The sequence below is a fragment of the Cottoperca gobio genome, chromosome 12 (assembly GCF_900634415.1).
Source record: "Cottoperca gobio chromosome 12, fCotGob3.1, whole genome shotgun sequence".
NCBI lineage: Eukaryota > Metazoa > Chordata > Actinopteri > Perciformes > Bovichtidae > Cottoperca > Cottoperca gobio.
The window spans coordinates 20,523,066-20,549,266 of record NC_041366.1 but is presented as its reverse complement, the minus strand read 5'-3'; the positions used below and the strand labels follow the sequence as shown (position 1 = coordinate 20,549,266).

The 26,201-nt window shown below is 43.5% G+C and overlaps 1 protein-coding gene across 1 annotated transcript in view; it reads right to left on the bottom strand.

The window, feature by feature from the left end:
* Window positions 1-2,734: 2,734 nt before the first annotated feature.
* The window catches only part of lamc3 (laminin, gamma 3), a 91,678-nt gene continuing 68,211 nt past the window's right edge, over window positions 2,735-26,201 (bottom strand). Inside the window, 17 exon segments of the mRNA XM_029445218.1 lie at window positions 2,735-4,609; window positions 5,149-5,248; window positions 5,351-5,491; window positions 6,233-6,435; window positions 7,302-7,404; window positions 8,184-8,330; window positions 8,788-8,992; window positions 11,118-11,252; window positions 11,528-11,604; window positions 12,643-12,887; window positions 14,054-14,192; window positions 14,194-14,235; window positions 17,024-17,202; window positions 17,364-17,506; window positions 17,657-17,810; window positions 18,750-18,995; window positions 19,311-19,499. Of these exon segments, the coding sequence (XP_029301078.1) occupies window positions 4,347-4,609; window positions 5,149-5,248; window positions 5,351-5,491; window positions 6,233-6,435; window positions 7,302-7,404; window positions 8,184-8,330; window positions 8,788-8,992; window positions 11,118-11,252; window positions 11,528-11,604; window positions 12,643-12,887; window positions 14,054-14,192; window positions 14,194-14,235; window positions 17,024-17,202; window positions 17,364-17,506; window positions 17,657-17,810; window positions 18,750-18,995; window positions 19,311-19,499 (2,711 nt within the window). The 3' untranslated portion in view covers window positions 2,735-4,346.

The window sequence follows — 26,201 nt, the reverse complement described above, 5'->3', positions numbered from 1 at the left end:
CCTTTTACATTCAAATCAATTTAAACTGTGGAAAATAAACGAGAAGAGACAAAGAGCAGTGATGCATTCAAACAACACTTGGTTTGGTTTAGGAAAAGATCATGGATTGGGTTCAAATACAACATTTTAGCATCTTTCAGCTCATTGTTTTGGATTTTACAGCCCGCAGCTACCGTGTTGGTCGACTCTCTCCGCTCTCCTGCAGACGTTTTCAGCAGAAAAGCTCTGATAGACTCATCGTACGCTATCAGCCTAGCTCCAGACAGACAAGCTAGCGGCTCGCTGGTGAACATAGTGGAGCATTTAGCCGCTAAGCAGCCAAATATTTCCCTCAGGAGTTGGAGGAGACCAAAACAGAGCTACAAGGGGAGTGAATATTGGAGTACTGTTTACCAGGTGGCAAGAAAACCAGACTCCAAGTGAGTGACAATGTTTTACTAGGCAACTGTAACGCTAACACGATTGCCACATCAGTTTTATACGGTGATAGCATTTGTTGAATCTGCCCCTAAATTGCCAAATTAATGCATACACTTTTTATTTTTTTGGTTTATTTCCCCGTGGAATCATTTTGGCACCATATGTAACTTGTTTACTCCGATCTCGTGTTTGATTTTAATATTCTAATCTCAATCCTCTTTCATCTGCCAATTCTTTTTTATTTCTTTACATATTCACTCTGCATTGAAGACACACTCATCAGCTCTCACAGTTCATTTGAGCTCCGATAAAGCTTAACAATTCCCAACAGGACTCGCGGTACGTTCACCATCAATGGGAAACGGGACTTGAGGCAGGAGGTTTGATTGTAAATGAGGTTACAATTATTTCATCACGCAAAACCCTTTTCTTTATAGTTTCAACTTGAATGATTCCACGTGTTGCAATCCAGGAAGTAGATCAGTTCTCAGTCTTGTCACGCCACGAGTCTGACTTCTTCATTAACGACTGAAATATTCTATTTAAAGGACCAATACTCATGTTTTATTTGTACTATTCTGTCACACATACTGTACAGCACACCTGTTGTTACATGGTATCTGTGCAGGGTTTCTGAGCCTGTGTTCTCTGACATATTTAAGTCATTTGACATTTGTGTCTCTTCGTGTTATGAGCGTGTTTAACCCGTACACCGTACTTACAGCATGCTCACGCTCACAACCGCTCGCTTGATACCGAAGCAGATAAAAGGGATGTGGAAGCCGGCAGCTCTCAGATCTCATTGGCAGGCAGGGTTTGGGGTGGAATGGATATTTCGGGTGCAAAAAACATATTTAGTTTTCTCTTCTGAACTCGTGTGATGACAAGGTGTGAGGTGGGACGAGGAGCACAGCGGGGAGTCCGTCAGCATCTATCTTTGATGTGTCAGATTTGCACTTGTGTAGCCTGCTCAGACCATGTCAAGCATCTGCTTTCGCTGCTAGTTCGTGTGGATGTTTTTCATTCTAGTAATTTATCCTCAGCACATGGTCGCCGTGTGAATGACATCCAACAGGCTGCGGGACTGCCAGCCCGAAGCTCGACACACGAGGAGGGACACGTGAAGGTAGATGCATCCTACACATATCAAGGCGGCTGGTAATTACCCTGCCACAAGTTGCCAAACTGCATCTATGGTTCACTGCCACAGCACTCTGGCACAGCCTGGCTCTTGGCTCATTATAACTGAACCAACTCTTCTCATGGCGATTGCCTTTTATGACTTGGAGAAACTTTTATTTGGCAGATCCAGGCAGGAGTTAGAGAGCAGAGAGTTTGTGCAAATGGAAATCTTAAGACTGTCAACATGATATGGGAGGGCGTGCTGTTCTGCAAGGATTGATTTAAAATACGTTTTTTATTCATGCATTTGACTATTCTTTGTATTATTTGGTCAGAGTCTCAATACTGTTAGTCTATTCTGCACACAATAATCAGCTGTTACGCACTTGCATTGTCTGAGTCTCAGGAAGAATGTTGCAATATCCACTACAGTGCGAAGCCTGACGATTGTAATAAATGTAATGACTTTAAGGACTCTGTGCCATCCTCTATCTCCATATCACCTCTCAACAGTCATGAATTTAGATTTCATATGGTAATGACACTCGTCTCTACTTGGCCGCTAAACTGACTGAAAACGACTACTTTTAATTCCTGAGACGTAGCGCTGCATTTATCCACATGATGGATTCCCATGAACGTTCTCCTCTCCGATTATCTCGGCAGGGAGTCGAACAGACACCGGTTCTGTGACCTTGTGCAACACATGGCTCATCACCATCGGATGTGTCGAAGAAAACAAACACACAGGTTGTGCAGGATGTATCATATGATTGTGTCTATTAGAGTTAGAGCACTAGTTCACGTTGATGTTGAGAGTTAGAGAAGATGCATCAGACATGAATAATAGCAGGTGAGGTGTGACGCGTGTCAGCAGGTGATAAGGACTGTTAACACGCTACACAACGTGTTGTTGTCTGCTGACACACACAGGGAACCATCATTTTGTGCAGATTAAAGTAAAAGGATGAAACGTGTTAGTGAGCTTCAGAGGTGCAGCTTCACATGTAGCGTACAGACATGACAGTGGTTGTGACATTCGTATTTAACTCGTGGTGAGGAAATAAAAAGCAAACTATTCCCTCCTAAATCTCACAGACAAAGCACAACATGCCCTATTTTAGCACACGAGAGATGAATGTACTCCACATTTTGTACCAAAAGGATATAAAAAATTCACAGACAGCAAGAATGTTTTCCTCAGGACGGAATACTTCATTTATTGTTTTTGTTTTGAGAGAATTCATTGAAGCTTCACCTACAAATGTCAGCTTTTTATCAGCTGGGAGCCCCTCCTTCATTTCCATTGTGCAACAGTGTCCATTTCAAGTATACTTTATTGTGTAACGGTTTCTATGTGAAGGCCTTACATGCACAACTATTACTGTAAGTAGATGTGTAGCTGGGACACATGGATGAGACCATGTGACTAAATCTGATCCCTGATCAGTTATTCAGCGTTATATAAACAGATGTCTCGTACATCACCTGGGCGTATCGTAACTTCATGAGTCTCGCAATACAAACGTCACTTAGCTTTTACATTTTGGTCACCAGGAACCAGAACGGTGACCCCCCCCCCAAGACGGAGGATATTCGACTATTTGACAAAAATGGAGAAACCGCAACAACAGAGAGGTAGCACTGTAAGAATCCCGAACACAGGTTACGTGCTGTTGAAGCCTGACCTGAACCCCACCGAAGCCAAGGGGGACTAATTGTTAATTAAGCCAGGCTGATGAAAAAGAGCTCAAGTGTAAATGAATGTGTCAGTCTGGAGGAGCACTCAGACACACCTTTTACCCCCACAAAGGAAAATCAGCATTATTTTAAACTTGACAGGGCACTCCAGCAGTTCAGAACGACTGGTTATTATTCACGGTGAAATTACAGTTCTGAAGTAAAAACAGAGAGTGGGAGAAAGAAATGAAGGAAAGAAAAAGGAAGATTAGGTATGAATCATGGCGTGGAGGAGTCTGAGGCTTTTGGTGGGAATGTGTGAGACAGTGTCTCTCGAGGTGGTAAAATAAATTGTACCTTGGGGCAAAAGGAATATGAAAAGGATATAACAGACCTTTTTGAAGCAGAATAAAATATTACCACAGCTGCTTTTATTAACAAAACCCTCGCAGACTTCTCTGATGTTCAGCTGTCTTATCAATGACTTCGAGGGATGGCTCGGCTTGTTTGAAGTGGGGTTGTATGAGGTATTTATCCATAGTCAGTGTTTTACCTACAGCAGATGGCTGAAACAGAAAGGAGTACTAGCACGGAAGCAAAGCAATGTATATATCAGTTTAAATGTAAACTATATTTACATTATTTTCACCGCTTTACCTTTCTGACAGTCTGACGGGGAACTGAAGCCGCCATCTCTGCTCTCTTCAAAGCCACCAGACTCCATTGACAAAAACAGCAGTTTTACCTCGCAGAACACGGAAGCTGCTGGTGTACTGCTGACTGGATCGTTGTTCGTGTTATTGTTTAGTGAATCCAAACTAAGCCTTTGAAAACCCAAAGTCACACAATGATGTGGACAAACTAACAGATGGAGGCAGCGGTAGAGAAGGAACCACCGTGTTCTGCGAGGTGAAATTGCTGTTTTTGTCAATGGAGTCTGGTGGCTTAGAAGATAACGGCCTCAGTTCCCCGTCAGAAAGGGCTGACTGATCTTTTTAGGCGAGTCTTTCCTTTTAGGTGGTAGGTAGGGTTGTTTCTCCAAACACTGACTATGGATAAGTACCTCATACAACCCCACTTCAAACAATCCGAACTGTCCCTTTAATGCCTCACATCTACAGTATCTAGCCTTTACCTGCTCCTGTGGCCTGGGGGCAGGATCGAGGCAGGTTTAAAGCGATGTCCCTTAGACTGTCTCTCTCCTCTGTGATCTCCTGTAAGTCCTGTTCAATGAGGGACATCCGGCTGTGTTGGTCCTTAGCGGCCGAATGCAGCTTCTGAATCTTCAAACCTAGTGTCGGGCTGTCAACACTCCCGCGAAGCATGCTCAGGCGGCGCGCTGTCTCGTCCAAGATCCGGTCAAAGCGCTCCAGCGGCACGCTCCCATCTGCTCCAGACAAGCACGAGAGAGAACAGATGGAGAAAGAGGAAACCACACACGGATACAGATACTGCGTTGGAAGTTTTCTGCAGATCTTGGTTTGTTAATGGCAGTCCGACATCAGTGATTCAAGTGGTGGATCTGCCACGATGCTCTAATTACAGTGATTTGAATATTATCCTCTCAAGTGTGTTAACATATTCGCCACAAAGTGCCTGCCTGTCTAGTTAATTCTGCAAATTGTACAATACATTACGCAGGTAATGAGTTTGAATGAATACGTCAGATAATACCAGGTCCGAAACACACAGCTGAATTATTTCAACACTGAAATTTACCCACAAAGAAAAAGCTGCCGGTTCCCCTGAACAGCAGTTATTCTTACTTTATCACGGGGATAAAACATCTGGGAACGTTGTCCGTGTTAAACGAGGTATTAACAAGCACAGAGCTCTTTAGTGATCTGACATTTAAGGTTTAATGAAGATTCATGAGTTTATCGTGACGGAGCCACGTTAAAAACCATCTTTAAGAGAGTGACTTACCAATCTTACTGATGAGCTCAGAGAGTGTAGCAGAATAGGCCTTTAACTTGAGCTTGGCTGCTTCCATGTCTTCCGTGACGCTGGTCAGAGAAACCAGAGGCTGGAAATGAAAAGACATCGTGTTTTTAAGATGCACACAGGAAGTACAGATCAATATGCATAGATTCTGCTGTTCAAATGTGTAGACGTCTGTGTTAGGTACCTCGGAAGTGATCTGGGAGTTGACTCTGTCACTTTGCATCTCCTGCGCAGTCAGCTGTTGTAAAGCCGAGTCTATATGTGAGCTAAGGTGAGCAGACGCAGTCCTGGTGTGCTTGGCCTGGCTCAGAATGGCTTTGGATTGCTGCACACAAAGAATTGGGACAAATAGAAATAAGGAAAGAAGAAAAGTAACCTGTTAGGGCTGCACGGTATGAGGAGAATAAGGAATAACTTGCAATAAATAAACACAAATGAAATTCAGTCCTTCTTTGGTATAAAAAATTCAAGAAATTAATTCCAACAATGTTTTATTGAGCAGATTGAACTGAACACATTCTACTGATACCCGTGTTCAACTAACTCAAATAATCCATTGGTGCAGTGTGTGTGTATATATATATATATATATATATATATATAGTAAAATAAAATATATATTCAGCTCTACCGACTGTTAAATATATCTTGATTGTTTCCAGAACAGCTGTGAGGCTGTTTGTACGCATAGTGGTGCTTTGAGCTAAATGCTAACATTAGCATGCTATCATGCTAACATTAGCATGATAGCATGCTAATGTTAGCATGATAGCATGCTAATCTTTTATAATGTTTATCATAAGTGCTAAACACGAAGAACAGCTGAGGTTTGGCATTTTGCAGGTATTTGTTATTTACGCTTTAACCAGAAAGGTGTCATTGAGACACAATATCTCTTCTGCCAGGGAGTAAAAGCTTTATGATAGAGGACAGAGAACATCATACATACACAAAACATACAGAATCAAATAATCTGAATCTGTAAAAACTGATTTTGAACTATTTGTGAAGACGAGTAACAAGTTGAAGTTAATAATTCACAAGAATGTGGAGGCTGCACACAGACCTTCGCCACAGCGTGTGCTGTTTGTTCTGCCTCCCTCGTGGTGTTGCTGGAGTGGCTGGAGTTTTCCAGAACTGGTTTTAGCATCTTTTCAATGTGTGAGACCCTTTTCCTGACGTCAGCGAGAACCTTCTCCTGCAGGGGTCTTTCCTTCTTCATCGCAGCCTTGGTCTGGCCCTGCCGACGGGGCCACTCCCTCACCATGTCTGAGTGGAGATCGGGAAGAAGGCAGGTAGAAGGATCAAACGGCCTTCAACTTGTGCTTTCAAGTCTCAAGTATTTCTTCTATTAAATTGAAGTAAAATACATTTTAAAGTTCGGAGAAAAGACATTCACAGATGTTGCTTATTCTGGATTTATTGCGTGGATTTATGTGACCCTGAAGAGCTCAGACGAACATACAGAACTCTCTCTCATATTCAGTACCCCTTACTGTTTATTCCATATTCTATATGTTATTCTGTATATAATGTGTACACTACTCTGCACTTAATTGCTTTTTTTTTCCTGGTTAGATCTAATTTAATGTGCAATAAATACAAACGTTTGGGTGAAATATTCATATTCATATAGAAAACCGATTATTAAAAGAAGTCTCAGGGTCTTTAAGTCGGATTCAAGGTTGCATTGAATTGTACAAAGTTTAACAAACAGATTGTCTACTGGCTGGATTTTATTTTCAATTTTCATCCATTGCTTATTCTGTGCTATTTGACTTTTTCCATTAAAGTCTGAGGAAATGAAACCACTTCAGATTCTCTCCACGTATCACAAAGAGCCATCATGAATCTGACGCTGTAGAAATTCTCACAACATTCTACTTCATTACATTTTTTCCACATAAGCCGCTGCTGCATTCAATACATGAAGATCAGGTCAAAATGTCACAATGGAGACGACATATTTATTGCAGTAATATTCCGGTAGCTCTTGTTTTTTTACGTTTGTTTTCAGTCTCTGCACTTGACATTTCAATTTCAGTGAAATAATTCAGTCGGACGTTTAACAAAAACTACAACGCAAGACAGACAGAGAAGAGTGAAAAGGAGAAGTCGGATGGAACGAGACTCACATTGTAGCTCTCTGTGCACGGCGATGGCGTCAGATTCTATCTCTTTCCCCGTCACCACGGACGTCAAAGCCATGACCTTTGCCCTCTGAGTGTGAGCTTGCAGCTTGAAGACGAGACACGTAAGAAAACATGTTCTCAGTGGAGCCAAGTGTGTTTTAAAGTTCACAAAAACAGATATCGAAAGGGAAACTGATTCCAGCATTCAAATAGTCTCCAGTCATGCCATAGACCAGGGGTGTTAAACATGCGGTCCGCGGGCCGGATTGGACCCTCTGGCGGGCCGGTCTTGGATGACTTTGCAAAGTTGTTTTGATCATAAAGTAAAATACTGTTCCAGATACCCGTGACGAAATGTTGTGTGTCTTTGTAGATGCTGCATGTGGCCCCTGAACTAAAATGAGTTTGACCCCTGCCATAGACGGCATATAAGAAGTGGACGTATTCACCGCAATGTCCCCCCATTAGTGTTTAAACGTTTTGACGGCCTTGAGTGCGGCATTTAGTCCGTCGCCATCTTGTTTTTTGAGAGGGTCGAGGGTTTGATAAAAAAGGTTACAATAAACTTTCCTGGACTGAAAACTGTGAAAGGGTCAAAGTTCATGGACGGAAACATCCAGATTGGACAAAACCGCGGTCATGACCTGTCAATCACAAGGTAGCCCCGCCTTAAAGCGCACACTGCTTTATCGTCTATTCAACTCTAAATGGGACAATAATTAACACAATGATGGTGGCGCTAGAGGAACATCAGAACAATGCATCTGATGAGATCTTTCCGTCTGGACCAACACAAAGACAGAGCCTTCCATAGCATTACAAATTAAAATGCAACAAACATTCAGAGACTTATTATTTAGACTTAAAGCCAAAAGCTTTAGTCACCTCGCTGATGTCGTCCACCATCTCCATTTTCTTATTGGCCGTCTGCTTTAGAGGCTCCATCTCCTCTCTGACTTTACTGACCAGATCGTCTTTGGTCTGAATTTTCCAGTCCAGCTCTTGTGTCTGTCTCAGCAGGTCCTCGCCCCACTACACAGAAAGCAGAAACACACAACTTGAATGCCATTTTCAGAGGACACATTAGCCTATTTCTGTGTCCTTTTACAACGTTTGGTCTGCTCAGAGATGCTGCTGCTGCTGCTGCGGTGGTTAATCACCGTCCTCTGGAACAACATGTACCCCAAGAGCAGCAAATCCTGCCAGAATCCTCTCTCTTGTGCCTACTCAGTGTCCCCCTCTGCATGCCAAATGTTAAATCAGGACGAAAAAAAAATTGATGTGGAGTTAACTGCCCACTCGTCAAAAAATGATAGCTACTTGTGTCTGTATATGAGCCTGGTTAAATGTCCTGGAATGGTTCCTTATATAATATGTACAGCTATCAAAGCGGCTCTAATTAGACTAAATGATTCACTGGTGGGTCTATAATGTAACATAATAATGATTCAAACTCCATTTGTGCCCTGCAGGTGCTGTGCAAACTGACCTCGGCTGTATGGTTGGTTGGCTGTGTTTGGTCAGGCTCTGGTGATGAGCTGGCATCTGTCAGAGCCAGCTGATGTAAGGAGGATGTGACGGCACCCAGGGCAAGCTTTAAACCAGCAGCGTCCTCCTGCAGGGCCAGCTGTTGGGCTACAGTGTCATTCACCTGCACCGTCAGGTTCTCCTTTTGCTGCTGCATTTGTGTAATTCTGAGCAAAGAGAGCAGAGGAAATGTAAAACATAATGCAGCCTTCTGTTTACGTGACGTATTACTGTTGAGAAGATGGAACGAGATACTTTGCTGCAGACTCATCGGAGCCTCACGCATGTCACACATCATTCAGTTTCATATCTTTGGCCGGAGAAGCGTTGAGCTGTGCCATATTGAAATCAATATAAATCTATGAACAAGACAATGCAGCTTGTTATAAGTGAGTAAAGAGGATTAAAAGATAAGGCAGCGCTGTGTGAAGAAGGCGTGGTGACTTCATGGAAGGTGTTAGACACAGCGCAGTAGATGTTAAAGTAGCATTTGTATCACCTCTACAGATGTAATGATATCCAATCTGTTTCGCCCCGACAGAGCAGATACACAAAAAATCACTTTGTGTCATTTCAGCTTTCGTGTTCAGCGACGAGCACATGACGTTCTCTTGGGTAGTTACAAGTAATTGATGTTCACAATGATTAATTCAACATGTTTGGTAGAACACTGGAGGTTGTCTGCAAGTGCCTTTCAAAACAACCCGTATTGCAAAGTAAAAGTATCAATACAGCGGCGTAAAAATACTCCATTACAAGTCAAATAAGTATTTATTCATTATAAGTAAGTACTTCTTCTTGTTCTGCAGAGAGAAGGTCCCTGTGACCAATATGTTTGGAGGGTTTTGAGATGATTATACATTAAGTTTTAATCAGAAACCTTTTGCAAAGTGTAGTGGGGGAAACACAAACGCTGGACATTTAGCTTTTGCTGATCACCAGTCGATTAGGGATGTACAGTCGGGGGAGCGTCACAGCCCCGAGCTGCAACAATTAGTCCACTGATTGATTAGTCTCTCGACAGAAAATGAGTTGAATGATATTCAATTAACCCTTAAAGTCATTGTTCATGCAGCCTCTCTGCTTTTCTCCGTTTAATATCATTTTAAACTGAATATCTTTGGGTTTCAAACCGACACAAGTCATTTAAAGATATTGATTAAGATATTGTTCACTGTTGACTTTGGTTACAGGTGCAACAGAGACACTTCTGAACTGACACCCACGAGTGATGGCCCAGTGGTCTCGTGGTACGCCTTCCAAACAAGACACTAGAAGGTCGGGAGTTCAATCCCAGGCTGCCACCGTGAGCGAGGCACTTAACCCTGAGCTGCTCCAGGGAGACTGTCCCTGCACTGAGTTCACTGTAAGTCGCTCTGGATAAGAGCGTCTGCTGAACGACCTGTGCTGTAAAAGATGATTCGAATGCTTTTGGAAAACAAGCCCTCAAAGCCCTGAAGAAGACGAGTAACTGCAATAAACCTTTTTAATATTTCCTTCCTCGCTGTTACGTCTTCTTATACTTTGCAGAGTTCTAATGTCGCACGACTTCTGAGTATTGAGATAGAGGTTGGTTTTAAGTGTTTGAACAAACCTTGGTCTTATCTGAAGCCGAGTGTTCGTGTCTGGTTGAATCCTTTTTGTCATTGTTCTAATGCGATAGCTGTCCCGCATATAAAATGCATCTGACTTCCTTAAGTCCAAACACACATGGGGAAGTATGTTGGGGTAATGTGACTTTATGCTGCCAATCTGAGCGTAAACTGCTCAATTCTTATCCTATAGAGTGACACCTCCACACACACTAACACACACACACTGTCATACAGCAGCGCTCCAAAGATTAACAGAACTCTCCTGAACCAAGCTGACTACAGTTAGGAGGGGCGGGGGGGGGGGTAATCAATTTTGAGTTCCTCGCTTCTTGCTCTCATCATGGCCACCGGAGGGCTTTTTGCATCATTCTGTCTAGCATTCAGGATAATCCTCAGAGCAATCACACGCTAGGAGATGCAGCGAGCGTGCAGCAAATCCAAGAAAGCAATAGGCTTACAGTGGAGAGAAGCTGTCCCCCTGTGGCTAAATGTCTTACTCCTAAACTCCAATGTGCTTTAAAAGGCAGCAATGAAGAAGAGGAGCTCGAGTTGTAATACAGGGATAGTTGCACTTGCAGGGACTCATGCAGCCTGTTGGGATTTAGCCATACATTATGCTTTGTGAGGATGGGAGACATTCTTTGTGCTTGTGTTGGTCTGGGTGGGCGTGTGTGTTTGGATTGGTTATTGTGCTCACTGCTCCGTTAGGTTCCTGATGTACTCCTCTGTGGAGTTGTCCTGCAGTAGATCCATCAGCAAACTGAAGGTCTGCTCTGAGGCTCTCACCGCGCTGCCGGCTACGGCCTCGATGAGCTCTGCCGTTTCTCCGTGACTAAAAGGGGATGGGAGGGGGGGAGAAAAAGGGAAGTGAGTAACGTAGAATAACAGACCATTACGACTGCCTGAGGAGAGATGAAATGGATTTCAGCATCGACAACTTCCCCTCACTGGCTCTGCAGTCCAGATTTCTGTAACTACCACACAGCGATGCTGCGAGGAGCCGAGGGCATCGATTCACAATTGCATAATCACAATGTTAGTGACACGCTAGCAGAAGAAAGCAAGATTACTACAGAGGTATGTTCTTATAATCGGTGCATGATTTACCTTTTCATTAGAGCCTGTGAGTCATTCACCATAATGTTCCATTTGTTGGGTCCTGACGCCACCTCAAAAGGAATGATCTATGAAAACGGCGGAGAGGGAAACATGCTGAGCCGGTCCAAGAGAGGAAGCAAAGTATAGGTCTGACCTCGAACAGACTTCAGACTGAATGACATGTTTATTAAATCATCTAATAATTAAGGAACTTTTCACAGCGCGCACAGAGTATTTTGCGACACGTATGAAAGCTGTTATTAAAAGCCGAGCGCTGAGTTTTGAAAACATATATTTAAGTGTAGAGGTTCATTAGAGGAGTTCCTTTGATTGCTTTGCTAGACTGCAGTCGTGGCGAAGCCTCAACATGGATGTCTGTGGATTGCTTTAATTCTGCAAATGATGAACTCATCTAGTGAAGCTCTACCCTTAAGTATATGTATTCAAAGAGGTTCAAAGCGGGGACATATGGAAAATAAATCCCCTGAAGTTTTGTCCTGATAAATGTGATGTGTATACAGTCAAATGCTGAATCCTTTCCCGGGTGACATTTAATTTAAGGAAATGCAAATACAAATGGGAACACTGAATCAACAATTGCAATTCATGCATTTCTTCCCTCCCTTTTAGGCTGCTCTGATTATTAATATGGAATTAAATTGCTGCCGCTTCAGGCTTACCCAAGTGATAAGGGCTACGGAGGTACAGCGTGGCTGCACACACAAAGGCACACTATCAGAAATAGAGAGTTGTATATTGGCAAGACAAGCTCTCTCTGATCTCCCAGCACCTAAACAACACGGCGGCAGTATCCACGATACATTTCCTGCAGAGTGTTGTGGTGAGAAGTTGTTAATGTTAGCGTCCATCAAACACTCTTTTGGAGGCAGGACGTTGCGGAGAGGAAGGAGGGCGGTGGAGGAGAGAAATATTGGTTTCGCTTCAGGGGATTCCTTTGCAGATCTATACAGAGGAGCTCCACCAAGAGGAGTACACTGCAGCATCCCATAATAAGGACTAATCAATTGTGTTACAAACAATATCAGCGTGCTGCGTGAACACTCACATCACCTGAAATATGTGGAGCATTAACACAATGTTGAAGATATGTTTGATTCGCCTACCATGCCGTCCAGGTCCAGTGTTGCCTGCTTTAGCTGTTTCTGAGACGCTCTGACCATGAACATAGTGTGTGTGAAGGTTTGACACACACCCTTGCTCCCTTCAACCTTGCTGCTCTCATCCCCCTCCTGCTCAGTCACGCTGATGCTGCAGTTCAAAGTCGACGTAATGCCATTCAGCTGGGCTAACAGAGTTCCCGTGGAAGCTTCCAGCGAGGAAAACTGTTTTATGAAGGCCTCCCGCGCTTCTGAAAGGACAAAGAGCACAAAGCAAATGAAACCACATTAAGTTCCTCGCACATTCTTTCAGCAAGAACAAGATTCTTCCAACTGTTTGTAGCTACAGTGCAGCATTGACACCTCTCTCTCACTCACTCTGTGACCTCATCTTCCCGTCTACCTGTTTGTCTGTGTCTCGCTTTGTGTTCAGTGCAGGCTAAGTGGCTGCCTGGCCAGAGTACAATTAGCACAACAAAGTTCCTGCAGCAGTGTCTCCGTTATACTCTCATCACGACATTGAAACGAGAGGTATTCGGTAAATCATTCTTTATTTTAAATAGAGGTCCCGCGTTTTAGCATTTTTAAGACATTTTAATACAAACGAAGCTTCATTTTTCAAGAGGAATGAACATTTAAGACTTTTTAAAGATCCGAACACTGTAAAATGTTTGTGTGTTCATCGTGTGACGTACCTTGCTCGTCTCTTTGACTGCGTGAGTGTTGTTTGGCCCTGCATAGCGAGCCTGTTGTTCCCACATACTCATTAAATCATTAATGGGCCACCCAGTGTCATAAAGAGCATGGCTGGTAACTACGTGTGTGTGTGTGTGTGTGTAAGTATGTGGGTGTAGGGAGGGGGATTGTTAGACAACCGTTATCGTGATTGCAACTATAATCATAATAAACCAGGGATTAGAGATGCACCGCCTGTCATATAAATAGGGATTAAGTTGGTCACATGGCGCCTTGTTCTATATTGTTATGATTTGTCTCCATTTGGCCTGTGCAGCTGAGCCTGTGAGCCCTCTCCCCTCCAAAGATAATGAGGATATATCAGCATTGTGTTAAAGTAATTGGGAGAGGTTTGTATTGTTGTCTGCTTTCCGATTTAATCGCTTTGTTGTGTAGCATCTCTAGCAGTGACACACCGAGGAGACGCAGCAGCAGCAGCCCGTTTGCAGAACGCCGTGGGCGCTTTGATGTCACATTTGTTAGCCATGCTCGCCGGTCTCGTATGTACTGATACGGCATGTTATCGTCTCACAGCCAACATTGTGACACAATAGTTCATTAGCGAGACTCACATCTCACAAAGCGAAGGCTGTCAAGAGTCTCTCAGCGTGACCAACATATAGGAAACATTCAAACGAGTGACGGGCCAATTGGAATCGTCTCAGTTTCTGGCTGCTGTTACCTTGGAAGGCCAGGAAATCCTCCAGAGCATTGGGTAGCGAGTCCTCCCTCTGGTGCTCATGCTCGGGAAGCCTGGCCATGTGATACTTCAGCAGGTGGTGCTGCTTCCCAAATCTACCTCGGCAATCAAAGTGAGCCAAGCAGCTTCTCCAAATCCTGCAGGCGAGTCCTCAGCGTTTCTGCCTGTAACAGCACCCACATTTATCACTGACTGAATACAGATTTTGCGAGACCTAAAAAACAACAACACGGGTCTGCAACGACAACAACTACCGCAACAAAATACATATCCACCCAGATCTGTATTTATTTATTCAGACACAAGGATTGAGATGGGACTTTGATTCAGCGTACACCAGGACATCAACATTTAGTATTTCAACAAAAGCAATGAATAAATGAATATCAACAACAGGATAAGGATAGAACAGCCACACTATTCTCTGCAAAGCATGTGGCTAAAGGAAGCGTATCAGGAGAAGGTGCTGTGATTGGCACCAATTCGTTGAGCCTAGGAGGCTGTAAAGAGAGACTGTAATCGTGCTGTAATCACGTGCCTTCTTCAAAAGCAGGATGCTGGACGTGTTGTATGTGCGGGATTATAAGGTGTGTTCTCTGCTGGAAGATCTATCTGTAAGTTCTGATTGTATATATATACATATATATATATATACACATACATGTCAAATGACTTCATCCCATTCTTTATTTTGCTGTTATTCAGTGTCTTTTTTTTTAAAATCTTCCTCCCTTTGCGCTTGTTAGTGTTTTCACAGTGTGCAAAGTCAGGTGACAACGTGAGCAGAGAGACAGAGGGGTGGGCGAGGCAGAAGAGAAGAGAGCGGAGGAGACCGAGGAGTAATTGAAGGCGTTTGGAGCAGACAAGGCTCGGGATGTTCACTGAATTGCTAACACTGTGGAAATCACAGCATGCATTCACACTGGTACACGCCGGTCCAGAGAGAACACACAGCCACTTTATCTGGAACAAGAATATGTACGGAGAAGAGACCAAACATGTCGCTGGCATTGAATTGGCTTCAGGAGGGGCGAAAGCACCTTAGCATACAGACGTGGGCTGTAACAAATCTAAAAGGGACAGAGAGAAGCTACACAGGAGATCATTAGGGCAAATGTCTCTTTCTGTTTCACTACACATCTACTGTTTACTTGCAATCTACAAATACAAAGGAGCCACATGGCTCTTATGAGGGTTTACAATAGCAGGAAGTGCAGCGTGGACCGTGCCATTCATCAAAATAAAGCACTAAACATGCACCGCTTCCACCTTCTCAAGTGGGAGGATTAGCAGTTTCATATCACTGTGAATTAAATATCACTTTGAAACTTCGGCTCTGCAAACTTGTGAAGTATTATCAGTATGTAACGGCATTTTAAAGATTCTACGTTCATCAAATGTACACAAACAGGATAATAAGTGATGAAAATAGACGTTTAAGCTTAGAATATGCATTCCTATCGTCTAATAATACTCAATAGTGTAGAAAAGACAGTTATCTTGCACCTTTAACACATCGTAAAGTGGCTGTGATGAATATTTATATGAAGTTAGCACCTCCAAACTGTGGGCTTGTTAAGAGCTCTATATTAACTATCTACAGCACATCATATGGGCACAAAGGGGTTGTGTTTAGTCTCTTAATTAGTCCTCGGTGTGTTGTTATGAATCAAACCACGCAGAGAGTCCTCTCACGTTCCCTTGCGTTGCTTTTTTAAATGGCGGATTTGGCAAGTTGGAGAAGCGAGCGGCTCTTCTGCTGAGGATCTGCTCGGCAATCAAAGTGAGAAGATGTATGCAGACCTCGGCCGTGTCCCAATTCTCCGTCCCATCAAAAACTCCATTTGACTGCATATGGGAAAATTCACCCATATGCTATTTAAGCGGTGCCGGCGACATGGGGGGGGGGCAAATGTGTGTCCGATTGAGCTTATGTGCAACCTCAAAGTTCAATGCGTTATGATAAACATTAAATATGGGGGTTTGAAGTGGTATAAAGGCACCTTGGATGAATCGGAGCTGAGTAACATAAGTAATGAGCTGGCTCTGTAAATAGGAAACAGCTCGGTGATAAGTTTAACATAAAAACTTAAATGTTTTGATGATATTTCAATTTTGTGTTCACAGCTTGATTCTGTTGACACATTCCCAATAAATCAGTAATTGCATGTTAAAAGTAACTATGTGTAAAATTAGAAACAAGCCACCCAAATGGTGGTTCTCACACAAACACACACAAACACACACAAACACACACACACACACACACACACACACACACACACACAAACAAACATAAACTCACACAAACACACAGAAACACACACGCACAGAACACACACACACAAACAAACAAACTCACACAAACAACGCACACAAACACACACAAACACACACAAACACACACACACAAACAAACACACACACACACACAAACACACACAAACACACACAAACACACACACACAAACAACCATAAACTCACACAAACGCACACAAACACACAGAAACACAAACACACACAAACACACACAAACACAAATGCACAAACCACACAAACACACACACACACAAACACACACACACAAACAACCATAAACTCACACAAACGCACACAAACACACAGAAACACAAACACACACAAACACACACAAACACAAATGCACAAACCACACAAACACACACAAACGCACACAAACACACAAACGCACACAAACGCACACAAACGCACACAAACACACACAAACACACACACACACAAACCACACAAACACACACACACACACAAACACACACAAACACACACACACAAACAACCATAAACTCACACAAACAACCATAAACTCACACAGACGCACACAAACACACACAAACACAAACACACAGAAACACACACAAAAACACACAGAAACACACACACAAACACACACACACAAACAACCATAAACTCACCTGTTTCTTGACAAGGCCGTAGCACACGGGGCACTCCTCACACTGGTGCGTGGCTCTGTTGTTGAAATAGTTCAACTCACATTTGTCACACTTGTAACCCACGAAGCCCCGGCGACAGTGGCAGGTACCGTTACTGTGACACTGCATGGAAATGGAGCCCATTGGGTCACAGTTACAGGCTGGAGGACAGCAGGATGGGACCACAAGGAGATGTGGAGGAGGGGAGGGGGGGGCAGAGGTAAACATTTGGAGAGTTAGAAACGCCTTCATGTGTGATCTGTGTTAGAAGGTTAGAGGATTAGAGGACGACAGTTGTGATGGCTGAAGTAAAGTCCTGTACCTCTGCAACCTCGTGATGAGAATCCAAAGAAGCCCACACGGCAAGAATCACACAGTCTCCCCTCCACTCCTGCACGACACACACACTGCCCTGTGATTGGATGACACGCGATGGACGATGAGCCAACTGGGTTACACTTGCACCTAAAGGAGGCAGGAAAATGTCTTAATAAAAGATGCAGTTTGTACGCTCCGTTAGAAAGTCTATTCAGGCTGTTCTCACACACTGTCGTTCATATATAACCCACACGATCATTCACTCAACACCTAGAACATCACAGGTGCTCTCCATACCTCTCGCATCCGACGCCTGGCTGGAGATTGAAGAATCCAACTTCGCAATAGCTGCAATCCCGTCCGGTCACCTGACCGAGGCACTGGCAGTTTCCTGTCTGAGGGTGGCATTCATTTACATGTCCAGAGGCGCCGCCAGGATTGCAGCTGCAAGCTAGAGGAAACAAAACAATTTCATTAGAAAAGAATGAGAATGTGACATCGTTAACTGCTCACATGTCTGCAATGCATCACCTTAGCATGGAGGACTTTCTTTTTTTTTTATTGATTTAATTCCATTGCTTGAGGGAGAAATGGAAGACAATGACAGACAGCACCGGGGAGACTCATGGATCTCTCCTTGACATTTCTCTGTACAAAAGTTCGACCCGGGGCGTACAGGCAGAACTGAAGTATTATGAGAAAATCAGAGGATGAACATATCACAGCTCTTCGCTTTTGGGTCTCTGTCTGTCTTTGTAGCAATTTCAACGTTCAATTAAACCTTCTTTTAATTCTCCAAACTCGGAGACCCTTTTTACTTCTTTTCTTTTCTTTTTATCTTTCTGACTCACAGACATTTGTCCACCGCCAAGCTGTTGCCGTTCATGACTCAAGAGTCCGACGTGAACTCCAGATTTAATTAGTCAAGTCCATTATCTGCGTCGCTTTAAAAGCTAGACCCAAGGCTGCGTAATCTCTCATGGAATTTCACTATTACTTACCTTTCAACTGAACAATGTGAATCCTAAAGGTTTTTTTGATAAGTGAGGACTCAAGGATTTGTAAAGATCTCCTCCAAACATGTCTATATAATATAATAATAGAAAATGTTCCCAGAATAGTTCAGTTAACGTGTTCAAAATTCTTAAAATTGCATCATTTGTTGCCATTTGGCTTCAAGTTGTAAGTTGAACATTGGACCATGATTGGCTTCTTCCAAAGTTGCTCCATGTACATGTCTTAAAGACACACACACACACACACACACACACACACACACACACACACACACACACACACACACACACCTCTTACAGAAATACAAATGTTTCTCTTAATGAATAATGAGTGAATTGACGGGATGACGGGGTGACGGGGTGAATTGACTCACGCTTGCACTTCTGGACAGCTGTCTGGTTCAGGGCATCGCCGTAGAAACCCCGCTGGCAGCGCTGGCAGTGGTCGCCCTCTGTGTGTCTCAGGCATTTCAGACATCGGCCGCTGATGTGGTCACATATTCCCAGCGCGTTGAGGTCCACATTGTCATTGCAGTCGCATCTCACACACGGTTGAACTGCCCCAGATTGTCCCAGTGGGTCACCATAGTAACCATCTTCACACATCTGACAGCGCATCCCTACAAAGGGGGGGGGGGAGGTGAAAGGAGTGGGCAGAAATGAGATGACTGAGCTTGAACACTGTTGGAGGTCATCCCCGTGTCACGTCAGACTGTGGTAATTAAATTAAAAAGACTGATCTCAGATGTGTCTGAATCACAGGTGGCACCGTCGGATGACAGTCCCAGTAAATGAGCTGCTTTGAAGCCGCAGTCTTCCCAGAATCAAGCTGTCTGCTGGAAATGTTCTCATCATTTTCTTCTTGACATAAAGACCATTATCTCGTGGGTGGTGCCAGAAAAATAATATTTTACATTGTTAGCGGCTCCTCTCACCTGTCTGTCCTGCAGGGCAGTTGGTACAGACCACCTGTCCAGTCACTGCAATTTGGGCACAGCTGGTACGGTCCGGGCAAGGGCAAGGCTGACAATCCACAGGCGTGCCAATCAAAGCGTTGCCGTAGTAACCATCCAGGCAGTGCTCACAGGTCATCCCAGTGGTGAAGTCTGAGCACTCACACACACCTGGAACACAGAGAGGAGTGTAACAATTACGCACTCCTATTACACACACACACACACACACACACACACACACACACCTGGAACACAGAGAGGAGTGTAACAATTACGCACTCCTATTACACACACACACACACACACACACACACACACACACCTGCCTGTATGCGTCATTGTTTTTCACACTCTGACACAAATAGACAGAGGGTGACGTTCTCTCCATCGCCAGCAGAGTGCGCTGTGTCTCTGACCAGAACTGCAGCAAGGCCATACAAACGCTCCACAGCACAAAGAAATAATACACACTTCCCCACAGCCCACCATGGAGAGCAGAAGACAACTAAATTCACTATGACTATAATTGCTTTGGGAAATATAAGAGCCAAATGTAGTCCGAAAGACCTTCAAGAAGTAAAGCAATTCCCCCAACAAGTTGGAGAGATTACCAATTCTATGATGTCCTTAAAAACAAACTGTTGTTTTGAAAGCCTTACAAAAACAACTCACAGCTTGAACCACTTTAAAGGTTCTATATACGGCATTCGGAGCATTAATATAGCAACAAACAACTATTTGCTATGCAGAGATGTAGTGGAGTAATGTCGTCCTGAGCAGAAAATGAAGTCACACTCCCTCTGTGTGTGTTGTAATCCGTCTCGGTTTTTTGTTATGCGTGCATGTTGGTGCATGGGAGTTCCTGTGTGTGTGTGTGTGTGTGTGTGTGTGTGTCACTGGTTAGCTAACTCAGCGACAATGCCGTCCTGACCGACGGGTGCGTTGATACGGATCGATATATCGATTGGATGATCCATATCGTCGATGCAAAGTGAAAACATCGATACATATACGCCTTTATTTTGAAATTCCAATATTCAGTGCAGCTTCTTCCTGAACATTCAAACAGTGTTTAAACGTGATAAATGTGGCTTTTTATAGGGAACAAAAGGAGAGCCCAGTTGTCAAATCATATTTCACTTTCTTTTGGTTAGTTGATTTACAAGTAACTTATTGTGTTAAATGGGCACATGATAATGTCTCATATCGATCACGGGGACTGAATTGAATTGAATTGGTACCGTGGCACACTGTGTGCAGAGAACACAGCAGTGCAGAGACTGACAACGTCTGAGCAGACCGTATGACTGTAAAACAGCAAAAGGATTCAGAGTAAAACAACTCTGCTGCAGCTCAGTGACCTGCGCAGCCTCGACCGTCACAGACTGAGATGATAGGACACACACAGCTTCAAAACCTCCTCTGTTTTTGCTGAAGTTGTGCGACAGAAACTGAAATTAAACAGTGAAAATGGGACATTATCCAATGTGGCATCTTAATTTAATAACTGACACAGAACCACAACATAATAAATGTTCGCAGTGTGAGAAACCACAGAAGAAATAAGCAACTGCGAAGCTGCTTATTAACTTTATTCATCATAAGATCACAATGAAAAGACATTTTTAACCAACATTTATGCAATTTAGAGTCGACCAAAAATAATATCTGCTTCTTTTTGCTGCAGGAAGACATTTAGTATTCCTGCAGCACTGCATGACGTTTGGCTTTTTAGTATTCACTGAGAGTCTGACTATCAGAGGACTTACAATAATTTGAATCACTTTTCAAATTTCAAAGACTTCAGCATGGCCTGATAACAATAATTGCGCAGATTTTTCTAGAGAACACCAATAAGATCTCAATGCATGCGAGCAAATAATCCGTGGGCATGCGATTTTACAGAGTCCTCATTAAAATCTCCCATCACTCCCTCATAGCCTACGGTGGGATTCAGTGAGGAGCTCTTTGCATTTTTAAAATCCGCTCACACCTACTGAATATTGGAGTAAAGAAATTCTTGCCGCTCGTTACAGGGTGACTGCAACCAATGTCTGCCGCCACTAAGTAAAGCCCTGTTGACTCTGGACCTGCAAGTATGCCAGATAGAATAACGGATGCAAAGCTAAATTGATCACACCGCCATGTGAGGGAACGATTATCCCGATGGAGTGAAGACTTATGGGTAAAAATCACTAGTTCCTCTGCGAGGTGAAGTGAATAATACATGACTTCCATGCCTGTCATTTACACAGAGTATTTAGTAATAATGATTGTTCCTAGCATAAAAAGAAGAGAATCTTTCTTGGATTTCACAAGGCATTACAATGACACTGATGGCGTGCAGTGTCAATCCCCAATGAGCCATAGTAAATTTAATGGCAGCAGAAATGTGCTGACTTTACTGAGTGTGAAGATGACTGAGCGTGATATGAGCGAGCAGAGCCACTGAGGTCCTCCTCGACGCTATTATCATTCCATCGGCTCCTCGGAAAAGCTAACGGCACGCATCACAAACCGTCGCTGGATTGCAGGCTTCACTCTTCACACGGTGTTCCGCGTGGTCATGCTAATCATCGTCACTTAATAGCCACCCCTGCAGAATGATCTTCATCAACGGCCGCTCATTCTGCATTAATGATTTGGGATTTCTGCGAAGCTTCTCGTGGAGCTGCACACTTTGAATCCTTTGAGAAATCCACACAATCCCTCTATTCTGCCCTCACCCTCTCAGTGCTCCGCTCTCCGCCACAGCTCTGCCTCAATGCTCTGTGATGGCAAAGCAATATTGTTGTGTGGGGAAACAAGCAGAGTGGAGTTTTTTCTTTTTATGAAGAGGAGCCCTTGTGCACACATTACACTCCAAAGAGCACCTTTCCATCAGTGCCCATTCTACCTGTACCTCATCCCTCCACTCCACTCCTCATTGTACTCTCTACATAAACACACGCACACATGCAGGACTAGTGCACTTTGTTATGGAAGCGCCTTGTGGAGGACGGGACTACATTGGAATACATCTCTGTATTATAGCCGCAGACAGGCACTACAGAACAAACCAAAGACTGCAGCTTTGCCATCAACCTCTTTCCACATTTCCCTCTGACATGGAGTGTGTATGTACTCGTGTGTCTTTCAGTTCCTCTCAAACGAAGTGCGATGAGTAGCTCTTCCAAAGATAGTGGTTATCATTGTTTGCTGTAGTCTGTAAAAGCCTTAATATCAAATGGAGATATACAAGTGGGAAAGAGAAATGGATTTTAAATAACTATGTTTTCATTGAGGAGAAAAAGCAGCGCGCCTCTCTTCTTCCGTTAGAACATCCTTGCCCCCAAAATCTCATTTATTTACTGGCCATGTGTGGGGTCTCTGATGGTGTGTGAGCCCAGCAATACAAGCAAAACAAGTCACATGAGTTCAAAGCAACATGTGCTGTGCGAGTTACGTGACTGTTTAGGCTACTTTTTTTTTTGCTTTAGCGACAAATGCCCATCAGCAAAATAGCTCTGAAGTAGAACTTAAGATTTTTTTTTTTTCTTTACATAAGCGTTGACGTAACGTCAAAAACATGAGCTCTTCGAGACCTCCACATTTTCCAGGAGGCTTGTCAACTTAGCCCAGTGGAACATTAAAAAGCTTCGGGCCAAGGAAATGTATTTACTAATGCATGTGAGCTCCCTGATTTAATGAAGGAGAGGAGGAAACAAAACAGAAAGAGACAGAGAGAGAAAGTTCTGTCTGCAGCTCTGAGGCCTCCAGGGTAGAAGTTGGGCTAAGTCTGCTGCAGGACTGTTTGATGGGGACATTGCTCTCTAATTTAACACAGATACGCTGCCAGCGCCTTCTACTGCAGATGTGGCTCATCAGTGGGTTCTGAATGGCTGCAGAGGAGAGAGGGAGGATGTGTAAGGAAAGGAGGAAGGCTTGTATATTCTGTCCACCCCCATACATACATAATGCGCACAATACGGATGACTGGAGATATATGTTTTGTCACACTGTGACTGTGGGAAATAAAAATGCATCAATTCCTGTTTTGTGTATTGAAGCTGTCAGCACAATTGTTATGTCCAAGGCCCGAGGGAATCAGACACGGGGACCAGCAGTGGTTGTAGCTCATGTTGCTCTGGGTCACCTCAACGTTTTAAAGGAGCAGGATAAACTGTGCTGTGGATTTTACTCCGATCCAGTGGAAGTGTTTGAATAGACTTTCTCTTTCGAGGGTCTTCTCTTTTGAGACACGCACGCGGATGGTAATGTCGGCCCGTCTGTTGGTCCACACTGAAATATCTCAACATCTATAGGACGGATGAAGACATTCATTTATCTTCAGGCATCTATGGCGCCTAGATGATGAATCCTTTTGGTGATCCTCTGACTTTTCCTCTCGTGTCGCCTGTGAAATATCTCAACATCTGCTGGATGGATGGACTAAAAACCATCCATGGTCCCCAGAAGAATGCATCTTTGAGACTTTGATGATCTGCAAAAACACCAGCAAATGAATGGCGGTCCAGTCAGCCTCAGATTTGCAGATGTTAGCATGCTAATATGCTAAACTAAGAGGGTGAACATTGTACCCCGTGCACACGCATGGCTGTAGACTCTAACTCGCGTTTAATGTGTCTCTTGAACATCTCCATCTCTCCAATTCCTTCTATATCACGAGCAATGTGAAAGAGTTCCATGTTTTCTCTTTTTCCAGAGGTTTTCTTCTCATATCTGGAGGTTTTTCAGGCCGGGGAAACTTCCTCATTTTCATTCATGTTGGTGACGCAACAGGTTGGTTTTGCTAAGTTTACTTGTCTAAACCAATTTCATCAAGGCAAAGGTTGAAACCTTTTCAAATCAGCAATCTCTGGCAGTGTGACTGGAAACCAAGGCAGGCAGGACAGAGTATGCACATTGTTTATCTTTCTGTTTATTTTGGTGTAAAATAAGTGCACTGGTTGTGAGGAGATAAGTAAACCGTACTGAATAGGATCAGCAGGAGAAATTACATGGTGAGATTCATTCTAACTGACTACATCTGTCTTTTTTGCTCTTTCTCACTTCCTTTTCCTCTTACTGTCGCTCCTCATATTCCATCACTCGGATACAGACCATGCATCTCAGGGCTTAGCCTGCAACAAATGCATCCCAGCAGAGAGATTAGGCAGGAGAATAAGCCAGTGCTTGAGCCGGCTTCACTCTCTATCAGTTTGTCTGCCTCAACTTTCTCCCATAGATTTTTCTAACTAATGACCTTAGAGAGCTGAAGATGGCATTTAAGCAGGCATTTGGGAAAATGCACGCCCCGGCTTACTCTGTCTCATTCTAAAGCAGCCCTTTGTTGGTAAACACTGACTCACAGTATCCTCATTTCCAACCCAGCATTCTAATGAGTATTGCAATGAGCAGCATGTTTGGTCATTTCTTCATCTGCGCTCTAATTGATGCAATGAGACAGGTACTCTAGGTGATGGCCTTTATTAGGACTTCAATGTGTTTCGCTGCAGGAGCCCCTGGTGGTCCCGCTCCCCTTCACAGACCAGGAACAAAAAAAAAAGAAAGAAAAAACCTTCTGTTTCCCCGGCCTCCTCCACCAGACTGCAGTGGGTGTGACATTTAGCTATGCAAAACCACTGTGCATTATTCAAAAATATTTGGCCCCGCACAAATGTCACAGTTGGAAACAAGCATATGCTGTTACGAAACAGGAAAAAGGAACAAGCAGCAAGACCTTATTTATTCTGGGGTTTGTATAGCAGAGGCTGCAACCAGGTACAATAGCTGGCCTTCTTAAAAGCCACAAGAATTGTCTCGACAACGTGCGGTTTAACTTGACGGCTGTGGATCCTACAGCCGTCTGTCTGCGGATGTACAGACGCAAATACAGATCACGTGTATCCACGTTCTTTTTGGTGGCACAAATACGTTTTGCTGATGGTCCACAGCAGGGTTAGGGTTAGGGTACATAGCTTACAGGGTAGCTTCTGTGCGCTAAGTCCTGTCTGCTTCTCCAAACTGATGGCGTGCCAACCGGCATCTAGCGTAGGCAACACACTATGAATAAGAATATACATGAGATATATTGAAACAAAAAAGGGTTATGTGCTATAAACCTAATTACTATGTGATTTCTCATTAATGATGTGTCATTGAGAAGGAGAAGAGGATATTAATCAAAGGATTCCCTCGTATGGCTAAAGCAGAAAGCACCAGAGTCTAATAATACATTTAAATGCAGGCCTAGTTTGTATGTTAATTATATTGTATTTTGTAGCAATATACTTTGAGACTAAGGGTCTAAATGGTGACACCCCTCTCTACAGTATGATTTGTATCTACATGATTACACCTGAGGTATTGGACCTTGCTGGTGCTCAAAAGTTAAAGGCTCGCCAAAGTTGTGGTTGCACTATATTTCATGGCAATCTGTCCGACACGTGTGAAGATATTTCACTCAAAACCACAAATGTCATGTGGCGCTCGGGAAAAAGTCAAAAGATCACTAAAGTCGGAAGGATTCATCCTCTGGGGACGATGAGTGTCTGTACTGATTTCATGTCCATCCATCCAGTGGTTGTTGGGGTATTTTAGTCTGAACCAAAGTGGTGGAGCGATCGATGGACTGACATACTGCCCTCCCTAACGTCCCGCTGCTAGCCCGGCTTAAAAGGAACCAAAGCAGCAGAGGCAGAGATACCCTGACTTTTACCTCCAAAAACACTGGATTAATGTACTATAACGCAACAGACCCTCCGATCTTCAGAAATACACACGTCGGTCAAACTCCATGCATCTAGATTTGAACAGATTTGTTTAGGTGCAGCTCATTCTGGAGCCTCAGTTAATGTCTCACACATAAGGAAGGACATTATAATAATA